This window comes from Haliotis cracherodii, unplaced genomic scaffold (assembly GCF_022045235.1).
Source record: "Haliotis cracherodii isolate W230 unplaced genomic scaffold, xgHalCrac1.p SCAF_10, whole genome shotgun sequence".
NCBI classification, from domain to species: Eukaryota; Metazoa; Mollusca; class Gastropoda; order Lepetellida; family Haliotidae; genus Haliotis; species Haliotis cracherodii.
In genome coordinates this window covers 20,399,778-20,411,764 of record NW_027266265.1, presented here as the reverse complement: position 1 = coordinate 20,411,764, position 11,987 = coordinate 20,399,778, and the positions used below count along the sequence as shown (strand labels likewise).

The window sequence follows — 11,987 nt, the reverse complement described above, 5'->3', positions numbered from 1 at the left end:
AATGCATGATTTGGCATTGTCAGACCAACTCTTCCCAAACGTGAAGAAACAATGGACTGGCAAGGATTATGCAAATGATGATGATGTGATTTCTGCTATGGAGATTTTTTTTTTTAGAAATAATTTGGAAGCAACACCAAGTGCATCTAGTTAGGCTCAGAACTTTTCAGCCACCTCTCTTACAATATACCATTTCACTGTTAATAAACTATTGGTAACATATTAATCAAATCATTTTTGTTGATTGAACAATAATGAATCAGATGATGACATTTATACCTCCACAATTTTCATTACATATTCCTCACCATCTAATTACTTGTGCACTATGGTGTCTGACTGGGTCAAGAACATCAGAATTCAGTAAGAGTGAGTGAGTATGGTTTTATGCCACTTTAAAACATATTCCTGCAATATCAGGGACACCAAAAATGAGCCTCACACATTGTATCCATGTGGGGAAATGAACCTGGGTCTTGTGTGTGACAAGCAAACGCTTTAACCACTAGGCTACCCCATCGCACGAATTCCATAAGAACACAAAATGGTAAACACATTGAGATGGGATCATGTCAGCAAAATGATTCCGCTGATATGAACATGACCCTGCTTGTATCTGCACATTATGCTGTATGCAAGATTAACATTATGTGAAGGCAAATTTATACTTATTAAGTAATATTACAATCTCTCTTCAAGCAGCTTGATCTTTAGTAGAATTCAATATTTTTGTCATGTTCCTTCATTTAATATATTTGACTTGAGAGATCATAATTATGGATATTATGTTGAATGGGTTTGGGAGCAACATATGCAAGTATTCATACTTTCTTATGAGAACTTTTGGCTCGAGCCATATGAATAATATGTTATGAAGAGTGACATGCTTCCTTTTTCTTTTGGCTCATATGAATTCTTTGGGTTGTAAAATATGAGTACAGGTGTTTACTACCTTAAGAAAATATCACAAGTTGACTGGATACATTCATACTGAATCATAAACTTGTCCTCAATACAGTAGTATTTTTTTTCATAATTATCAAGTACATTGTACCCAGAGGAGGAAAATCCTGTCAATGATGCACACCCTCACATGATCCGTGACCGCAAAGGGATCAAATTGGTACTTTAGGGGATTTTCAAATCAGTTGTAAAAAAATTGTCATCACTTGTCATATATGTATTCAAATCATATATCCACTACATTAATTTTAAGCCATTTTAGGAAAAAAACTGACCTTGACCTTATGTTGGTTACACACTACCAGCTTAAGATCACAGCCCAACCCACAGGAAGAGGTTCATGTTGCACTGATCTACAGCAAACAGCTAGGAGACTTGACCCTCAGCATGAGCATTCAATGTCAAATCCTTCCTCATAAAGGAGACATACTTTACTTAGTATCATATCCTTGAGATGTCCAACCACTGTATGGTTTCAAATACAAAGCGTGGCAGTGACCATCTAATTCTGACAAAACCACAATATCTATTTCGGTCCCCAGAAACCTTAATGCTTGCTGTGAGAGGAGATGAAATAATGCCTTGTTGACTTGATTGCTTGCAGGTCTTTGGATCCCATTTGTGAGGATCAATGCTCCTGCATGTCAATCGCTGGATTGTCTGGTCCAGATGTATTTACAGACTGTCATATCTATGATATAGCTGGAATAATGCTGAATGCAGAGTTATGAAACAAAAACACGGCACTTAATCCATTTTGACCTTGGCAAATGCTATCTATGTCAACTACATTTAGACTACAGTTACTGCAAACAGGTTTGAAAAAAATGATCGGTCATCATGGTCAGAAGTACATGAAGTAGAAATGTTCGGACGATCAATCATGATTGATTGGTTTCCCTAAAGCCATGCAATGATGTATTGTAAGCGTCCACATAAAAACTGTGCAAAAGAAATATCTAATCAATCGACTGATCAGACTATACCATACATGCTCCTAACTAAGAAAAATGTTGTTCATCCATATATTTTATCCTTACTAGTACTCCAACTGCTAAATAGCTCTCAAAGAAGTATCCCCATACAGCAGGACTATAAGGGTTTGAAGACCCCAATACAGCTTTGGTGAGTGCTTGCATTCCCACAAAGTAACAGCATCATAGTTACAAACATTGTACAATATTCTTTCTGGTTTTTTTTTTTCAGATTACATCAACTTTTTCTTGGTAACCAACTTTTGAACATTTGAAGCGCCTTAATATGGAAAAATTGATGGCAGAGTACTCCCATTTCAAGTGAGTAGACGATGGATTTCATACATCCCTGCAATCGATGATTGTTGACATGGATATTCCAACAAGAAAACAGTCCTGCCACAGGTGGTAAGGATATGTATGCGATATTCCGGTTGATGTATTTAGATACCAGTTATTACAAGGTTCTTCAGATATCAATGCCTTAACTGAGGTTTTGATGGGACAAAGTGATTTAATGCAGATGGATGACATCAGGTCACCGACTGAAAAGCTAGTGGATTAATACAAGATGACATCATATGTGTTTTCATACTGACCTGGGATAGTGAGTTATATGGTTTTACGCCACATTTAACAATATTCCTGAAAGTTCATACAACATGGCAGGGTACACCAGATAGGCTTCACACCTTGTACCAATGTGGGGAATCGAAAACCAGGTCTTTTACCATGAGGTAATCCCAACGCTTGACCTGGGATAGGTCCTCTGTCATGCTGGACATGGAGTATCGGCTTTGGACAGGCTGTATTGGCCCTGAGCAGGCTTAGATGGCCCTTGGTAGGCTGTATTGGCCCTGAGCAGGCTTAGATGGCCCTTGGTAGGCTGTATTGGCCCTGAGCAGGCATAGATGGCCTTTGGTAGGCTGTATTGGCCCTGAGCAGGCATAGATGGCCTTTGGTAGGCTGTATTGGCCCTGAGCAGGCATAGATGGCCTTTGGTAGGCTGTATTGGCCCTGAGCAGGCTTAGATGGCCCTTGGTAGGCTGTATTGGCCGTGAGCAGGCATAGATGGCCTTTGGTAGGCTGTATTGGCCGTGAGCAGGCTTAGATGGCCCTTGGTAGGCTGTATTGGCCGTGAGCAGGCATGGATGGTCTTTGGTAGGCTGTATTGGCCCTGAGCAGGCATGGATGGTCTTTGGTAGGCTGTATTGGCCCTGAGCAGGCTTGGATGGCCCTTGGTAGGCTGTATTGGCCCTGAGCAGGCTTAGATGGCCTTTGGTAGGCTGTATTGGCCCTGGATAAGCTGTACTAGCCAATACCGCCTGCCCAGGTTCAAAATAACAGACCAAGGACCATTACCAGGTAAACATGAAAACACCCATATAATAACATAGTAATCAGATATTTCAATTCCAATATGCAACCATTCATTCAACCGATACATAATCACACATAATGAAAATATTTACACACTGGCCAGTTTCCATTTAACAATGGTATATATAGTAAAGACATTTCAAATCACGATCATACACATGATAAAGGCAGGTACGTTTATATTTGATGTGGAATATCAGGGAAATGCCAAAAACATGTGACCAATTATAACTGATGATTGATTGTTTAGAACACAAAAGATTTATAACATCATCAACGATGAAATGACAGCGGATTCACAACAATAGTCATTAAAGCAGTTCTGGTCTGCTGAAACAAAATGAGGTAATAAAGATACTCATGGTGGTTTCACAGTGTTTGGTCAGGTAGTCAAACATGTCTAAATTTTTAAGTCACTATTGAAATCCAAATATCTGAACTATAGATACTAGACTTTTTAAAAACAAAATGACCAATATCAAACAAGTAACTAAACAAAACATGCTGAGGATAAAGAAATGTTTCTTATTATGTATATCTATAGCCCAATGTCACAAGTAATATTGTGTAACACTATTGCCATACATTTTGTTTTAATTCATTACACCTGTTTCCAATTGTTTCAAAATATCAATTTATCTTTTGATGCCTTTCACAAAACAAAGTCCATCATAATGGTGACTAAAATCCACATTAAGTATCATTATTAAGCAATCTTATCAGCTGTATCTGAGAAACACTTTCAGAAACAAGAAAAGCGGTGGCATTACACATGTGCTGAATGGAAGCAGACCCATCAGTGGCAATTCCCAACTTGTCCTGAATGTCCCTCACCTTGATACACATTATCATCTCTTAACTTACTTAAAGGGATATTGATATGCAATTCTAATCAGTAACCATGGTGAATTCTTCTTTCCTATTACACTGTTACTAGGACATTAAACCTCATTTCCAAACAATTTCTGTTTACCTTTTATAGATCACTTAGTGTTCAAAACCAAGTCGGGTTTTGTAGTCCTTGTTGTAGTCTTCTATGGTATTTGAATCTAGTGATCCCTGAAATTGTTAAAACTTAACATTTGTTATGACAAGAAACCCATGATATATTTTTTTAATAACAGTCACTGAAAATTTCAACTTTGTGTTGGACCAGCAGCATTTTTGCCATGTGTTTTCCACGACAAAGACACAGTTTGAGGTTGGTTTGTGTTGTATTTATATTGGTCTCCACAACCACAATAAACAAGGTGTTGTTGCCGATGATACATCCACTTTTGACCATCTCACAGTATGGTAGTACTAATTTCACTAGATATATGACTTAGAAACTGACTATGACACATGTATAGCCTTATCAGTGTGTGTGATTTTCAGTTAGGTGAGCTAAATTATTAAAGATCTATATCTAGGGGGTCCCTGATTCATATACTGCAGCAGAATCGTACTCAAATTTCTAATTTCTAATACTGGTCCGGTCAGATCAGATTGGACCTAACCCCATACAACCAATGGCACCTACAAACTACAGTGAAGAAGGGATTTTAATTGATTTCACTCCTTTTTCTTCTTCCAACTTTGGTTGCTACATGGTTGAAATAATTCCAATCTCATTCAAATCTGATTTTACTTCTCGTTATCGCTAAACAAAGATCTGAGAACATCCCATTACACGTCAAGTCAGAACGACCTTTTGCGAACTTTGACCGATGAATGAAAAGACAAAACCAGAAGTCAACATTAACCAATCAGAAGCAGCTTTTTCAAGCCTTATGGCATTGTTTCAAACCATTCCATACTTGGCTTCCAAAAATATTCATTCCAAATTTGAAAACTTAACAAACCAAAATTTTGGAATTTGTAATATATGGCTGAGATTGTATGGCCGCACTTTCCACTGGCTATGGTAAGTCTCTTTCGTTTCATATGTTTGCCCCATTGAAACGAGAAATAGAGTATTTTGGTGGAATCAGCGTACGACCCATAACTCTCATTTGTAATATCCGGTCTTAACCTTTTTGAGGTTGCACAATTAGAAACCACATCCCAACTGTAACTTTCCCAATCTGGAAAGCGACATTCTGATTGGTCAAAAGAAAGGTTGTTCTGACGTGACCCTTAACATGCTTAATATGATGTCCTCAGAACTTGGTTTAGTGGAAGCGAGAGCAAAGATCTGATTTAAATGAGACTGAAATAATGCCGACGAAACGTTGAATTCTCACCCTCTCACTCTTTCAATGTGATCTTCAAAGTGAAAAACATAAAGGTACAAGTATCTGTACAGAATATTGCATAGAAAGTCTAAAATATGCAAAATCCATGACACATATGTCCTCACTGGGGTATGTATGTAGATGGCATGAGGATAGGTCCAAACAGTCAAATCTGTCTTCAGAGAGCTCACAGAGCTCCAAAATACAAGCTCCAAAATACCAACAAGATATACCGATACCACATACGGTGCAATAACAACCAATCTCATTAAAATCATATCTTTCACTCCGACATGCTACATCTCTGCATGAAGATCTGAACCCCCTACCCTACTACATAAAGGTCATGTCAGGTGAACTTTGTAATCAGACAGTGTCTATATTCTTGGTACAATTGAGCAAAGCATTTAGGTCATCATATCTGATTTCTGTATCTTGGAAACAAATTTAAACAACCAGTTCTGAATGTAAATGTTAAGGCCATGGCATCATATTGTTGTTGACATGTTAAACACTGTCATTTCTGAGAGCGATCTACACAGAAGGAAGAACTATTGAAGGAATGTTTGTGTTAGCATGTGTTTAAATTCTGTTGTATAATCAAGGTGGCAAAGAAATTAAATTGAATTGTTTTAAGAAGCTGACATCTGACTGGCACAAGAAGCCATGTATCCTTCATTTCGACCTGGTGGTCAAAGTTTGCTCAAGGTTCACCTGATGCGACCTTCTATGGAGGGGTTGTCAGATCTTCACAAGAGTGGTATTCTATATTGTGAGGAAAAGATGTGATTCTATTTAGATTCCATAACCACAAAGTGAACCATACCAATATATGGATGGTTAGCCGTTCCTCATGTTATGATGAAGAGATTGAACATGTGAACGAATATTTTTGGTTAAATTATTAAATATTTAATTCATGTTATGTTTATACATGTGTTGTGACATACAAATAAGCTGTTTTGATTATCTTTACTGGTAGTCATGGTGTAATGACAGAGCTTAAACTTTGTACTCAATATGTATGGAGATATTGCACATTCTGATTCAAATGCAAGTGAAATGCTAAAGGTGTTCCTTTCTAAATCAAAATGCTAATCAAGAGACGGTTTCCATACAAAGTTGAACAATCAGCAATGGTCAGAGAAACACAACAATAACAAATCTTACCAAAACTTACAGAAATTTTATGTTGTAAAAACTGGAGCATACATACATATCACGGTGCTATCTGCACTTGCATATCAGGACTGTATTGTTCAAACGGAACACTAGGGAAAAGCCAAACAAAGCTGTTGAAGTATCAGATCCAAGATACGATGATAAAAGAAACTCACTCCATTCTAGGAAGTTTTCACAAACTAAGGTATATTAGCATGAGGGGAAATGAGAATGGTTTTCAATGTTGTTGCATACTTCAACTTAAGTCAAGATATCAACTGAAAGATATGAAAATGGTTAACTAATGAGACTGTAGTTGTGGTTTTGTGCAGATCCATACAAACATTGGCATTTTCTCATATGAGTCAATATTGGTTTTCTTCTATCCAGCCTTTTAAGCTGGTTGGCAGGGGTAACTGTTGAATATGATCATATCGTGTATACTGTCTAATGACAAACCGACACAAATACTGTAAAGACCGAACTTGTGTAAATCTGGACACAGGTTTAGTCAGTCTAACAGGGAATGAAGGGGCCCCCGGCGAACGTGATCTTGAATAGCAAAAGATACCAGTCTGTGAATCATTCATAGAATGTTCTATCAAATCCACTATGGAGGGGTAGCCTTCTGTGTCAGGCTGTGCATAGAAACTAAACATGCCATTACAGTGCTCTATCCTTGTATGAAGAGTCCTGCCATATGATCGAAAGCTTAAACTTAACAAGTAACGTTCATCAGAACTATCTCTCACAAGAAAAGCACCATCTGGCTGGTTTGCCAATTTTTCTTCTGCTTCATTTCGTGTGATAGGCCCCCAATACCAGCCAAATTTTGATAAGCGAAATAGTTCCTGTGTTAGACTCCACACTTTCGGTTGTTCCAATAGATCTTGACATGATATTCCATATTTTTGAGACAATTCATAAGGTTCACATGCTTCATAAGTTGGTATCTCATGACACAATACATGAGATCCACGGATATTCCGTCTGCAGTGCAAATCTGCATCATCATAATCGTCACTATGATAGTCTTCTGATTTGTTGGGACCATCTGGGTGGAATTTTGAAATATCTTTCGTTCTACAACTTGCCTTCTCTTTCCGTACATCCAGATCATGGCTGTCCGTGTTGGAATGCATTTCACTGATCTTAGGAGACGTGTATGTTTGCCCATTTGAGTTCAGACTGTCACAACTTTGAGACGCTGTAGAATTTGACCTCACTGACTTGTCACATAACATAAACAAACGTTTACCTTTCTGTTTGGATTTCTTTGTCTCACATTTCACTGACATACTTTGGCACTCTTCTATATGATTACCTTCCGTTCCCTCCGTTTTTCGATGAACACTTGGAGTAAACTTTCGCCTAAGATTCCAAAAAAGACCAATCTTATCTCTCTTTCTGTGATTCACATCGGATTCGGTCGTTGTCTGGTCGTCTGCATAGCTTTGTTGTGATAACACTTGTGAGTCATTCTGCAACACGGCATTGGGACTATCCGAGTCCCCTTGCTTCTCCCGACCGAGTTCGTTTTTTGGCGATGCACCACGCGGGCGTCTCTGTCCCGAGAGCTTTATACCTTTGAAACTTATTTTCTTCATCATCTTCCAGGTTTATATACCACAAAAGATTGCATTGCAGCGCATATATTAAAGCAATATACAGCACAAAACAAGTATCACCTTGTTCCTCCTAAGGGTGAAGCCACTAGGTCTATCTCTGAGCATGCGCATTCAGCACCTTCCGTATTTTGGCTTCTGCAGAACACGCATTGTTTTGTTTACAATTCGATGAAATCCCAATCAGAACTTATCGTGATCATAGTAATTTTCGGCTTATATCCGAATTATATAATAAACAAGGAGTTTCTTACTGACATTTAATATTTTACTTAACTCTATTACCCAAGTAATTATACCAATTGCCTGACCCAAGGGTTTAACTGCTGAACAATTTGAAAATGGATGCGCCCATGGATTCGGACGAAGAAGATTCGTTTGTCACTCTGGGGAGACCTCTTGAAATATACGATGATGGTAAATGGAATTTCGTGAGCATTTTACTTCACTGGATAGGTGACGCACACGTCACGCTTGGCTTTACTACTGACGAGTCCATTTTGTCGTGTTTTGTAACCACGAAGACAGCTTCAGGTTTACTCTTAGTCTTATTTAGCAAAGCGAACTTTTATGACGCTTCATTGATCAGTGCAGTCATAATTGGGGCAGTATCTATATTTATGTTTTAGGAACGATAACTATTTTTCAGAACCCAAATTCTTGATGAAGAAAAACATTCTAGCCACGTAGGCTTGCATACATATTTCTTCAGGTGTATAAAATGAACTGGGTTGACTAGTGATGTCGCGATTGACTGGTGCATCGTAGGCAAACTTTGTACAATGGGATACCCGATACACTTTATACATTGATTCACATTTGCCCCATATGGATTTTCCATGTTGATCTCGTAACGATGTCAACAAACAAGTACAAACTATTGTTTTAATTCCTAGTTTACACCCCGATAACATGTCTGACTTGCTTTCCTTACTGCCTGTCATAATACAGTGGTTGTTTGGTTGGTTGGTTTGTTGTTAAACTCCATACTTAGCAATATTCCAGCTATATGATGGCGGCCTGTAAATAATCGAGTCTGGACCAGACAGTCCAGTGATTAATATCATGAGCATCGATCCACGCAATTGGGATTGATGACATGCATCAACCAAGCCTGACCACCAGATCCTGTTTGTCGCCAGTTATGACAAGCATAGTCGCCTTTTACGACTTAATACAGAGTGTAACCTTGATTGTTTCTTATCATAGTGTTTGACACCCGTATCACGACATCCCCAGTGTTTATGTGCAGTTCAGTGTTCACACTTGTCATGTCTATGTGAAATTGTCATTTGGCATTAAGGTGTGTCCCAGAAATGACAGGGTCTAACGTAATGACATAAATACAAAGTAAATGGTTTCTGCTTTTTCATACAAATACTTAGGGGTTTATGTGTTTGCACAACATTCCTCCATAACCCATGAATACCAATGTCCACATTGCAGTGTAGTCACTTTTCTTTAACACAAAACCAAGCCACAGTTTTGGGAGCACCTTTAGCATACAGTACCACAACTTCTGGTGAGGACGGTGCCTGTCGTAGGTCACATGTCTCAAAGACAAGCAACCAGTTTTTTGTGAGAATTCGTCGAACGCGAACTCGTGACCTTCGGATTGTTAGCCTGACAGCTAACCGACTGAGCTATGTCCACACTGTGAAACAAAGTGCAAATTTACCTAGTCATGCCTACGACATTACGGAACTGAACGAAAAGTGTCGAATACATGACGGACTCTTACGAAGGTTACGGGTTGGCATGGTGTCTCGTGACTTTAGTCTACGGACTCTTACAGATGATCCCAATGTCATTTGGCACACTCGTCCCATTCAGTAATCTACAAGATACCGAGTGGCGAGGATGATCCTATATGGCGCGAACTGAGGCATCGGACATGGTATTTAATAATTCGTCGGGTGGATTTTGTGACAGAAAAATGTGGTAGGGAACACTGTAAGGATGATGTGGATAATAGTAAGGTTACGAGGGAGGCATGTGCATGGCTAGTGACGACACAACGGTGAGTTTGCTTTTGAATCAGTCCTGAAAAATGTAGCCGGTGAAAGTGGCTTGTGTGAATGTTCAAGGACAGTTTCCAGTAGCCAAAGTTTTCAACACAAAACTTTTTTATCCTTTTCACTCGACATTTTTGTGTGAAGAATATTAGGAGCCACTATATAATCTATAATAGCCACTGAACCGGTAGATTTATACCTAACCCTAATGATCGTAAAGGAAAGATTGATCGTAAAGGGGATCCAAGGGCTAAGGATAGAGTTCGGGGTAACCTACCCTAACAGTAGCGATATTTGGATGTGTTCAGCACCAATATAATATCCCTAATAAACTGCATTCTTGTGCATAATAATGAAAATTAATGAACCGAAAAAATAATATATGTATATTAGTTCCCATTTATAACTATTTTAGCCACTTGAATTATGAGAAAAACGAAATAAAAAAATATTTAAAAAATAAAAGTGTATATTTTGTAAAGAAATATTCAAAACTCTCCACACCGCTTGGCGTATTCAATGACATTTTGTGTAGAGATGATAGAACACTGGGAGGAGCACACTCAATGACCCCTGACGTCACAGGGCATTGTTTCGCCAGTGTGACTGGCAACAAAATACTTCAAATTACGTCATAGGGTATTGTCACGTGTTTGAAAATTTTGTGGTCATGTATTCTAAAGGTAGGTCCAGTTTTGTTCTAGCAAGAGGGAAACCAGTGTGCCCTGACCAATGAGCCATCACACAAATTGCAAATATCCTGTGCATTGCTCGTCATGCCAAAGACCCGGGTTTGATTCCCCAAATGGGTACAATGTGTGAATCCCATTACTGGTGTTCCTCGCAGTGCTCATGCTGGAATATTTCTGAAAGCATCTTAAAACAATACTCACTCTCTTGCTGCCATCTACTCAAAAACAAACTTTCAAGATCATGCCAAGGTTGGGCTTGCACACAATTCATGGATAGTGTAGGGCCCATTTGATTTCCACAAGCTATTGAAAGAAGACTCAAGTCGCCGATCAACTCAAACAGTGTTTTCAGATCAAAACAATAACTGACAACACAACGGTATTACTATGATGACATCATCACAACACTCATACAACCATTTCAAACAAGGTTAACATTTGCGTTCTATTGACCTTTTTCACACTTTCGCCATCTTGGATCGAAAACGAGGCTTGGAGAGCATAGCTCCATGCAGTGTGAGTCGCATCAGCTGATAGGGAACAGACAGCATGTTGTGCATTTCACTGGTGGACATTTCAAACAAACAAAAAATGGTATCCTCTGTATCTAATACATAAGATATTTCACATTTAATCGTGAGGTCCAACTAAAATATGCCTGTAACACACTGGAATTTGCATTTTGCTGTCAGGATCCTGGAAGTGAATGGAAAAGTGCATTTCGAGATACGTATTTCAGAAATAGATTGTTTTATCATAACCTCGTCGGCATATAGGTACAATGTGACAGTACATTCAATGACAGAAGTTGGGTATCGTAAATAAACCGCATAACATGAAACACGTCAATGTACTTTTGCAAAATTGCTCAGTCAATGCGTGGCTTGGCAAACTCGAGATCAAGATCGAGATCATGTTTATTTCACGTTTCATAGTGGTGTTTGCTGCACAACGTGCTATC

At 38.7% G+C, this 11,987-nt stretch overlaps 2 protein-coding genes across 2 annotated transcripts in view; one reads left to right on the top strand and one right to left on the bottom strand.

Annotated features, from left to right (window-relative positions):
* Positions 1-6,446: 6,446 nt before the first annotated feature.
* Positions 6,447-8,416, bottom strand: LOC139447985 (suppressor of cytokine signaling 4-like). The gene has a single exon (XM_071229487.1). The coding sequence runs from the start codon at positions 8,302-8,304 to the stop codon at positions 7,060-7,062; it is 1,245 nt and encodes a 414-aa protein (XP_071085588.1). The 5' UTR covers positions 8,305-8,416; the 3' UTR covers positions 6,447-7,059.
* A 240-nt stretch (positions 8,417-8,656) lies between these two features.
* The window catches only part of LOC139454190 (G patch domain-containing protein 1-like), a 67,511-nt gene continuing 64,180 nt past the window's right edge, over positions 8,657-11,987 (top strand). The window contains exon 1 of the mRNA XM_071235755.1: positions 8,657-8,736. Within this exon, the coding sequence (XP_071091856.1) occupies positions 8,661-8,736 (76 nt within the window). The 5' untranslated portion in view covers positions 8,657-8,660. The remainder of the gene's footprint in view (positions 8,737-11,987) is intronic.

Excerpts from the sequence above, each read along its gene's own strand:
- LOC139447985 (XM_071229487.1), bottom strand. The coding sequence starts at position 8,304 with ATGATGAAGAAAATAAGTTTCAAAGGTATAAAGCTCTCGGGACAGAGA.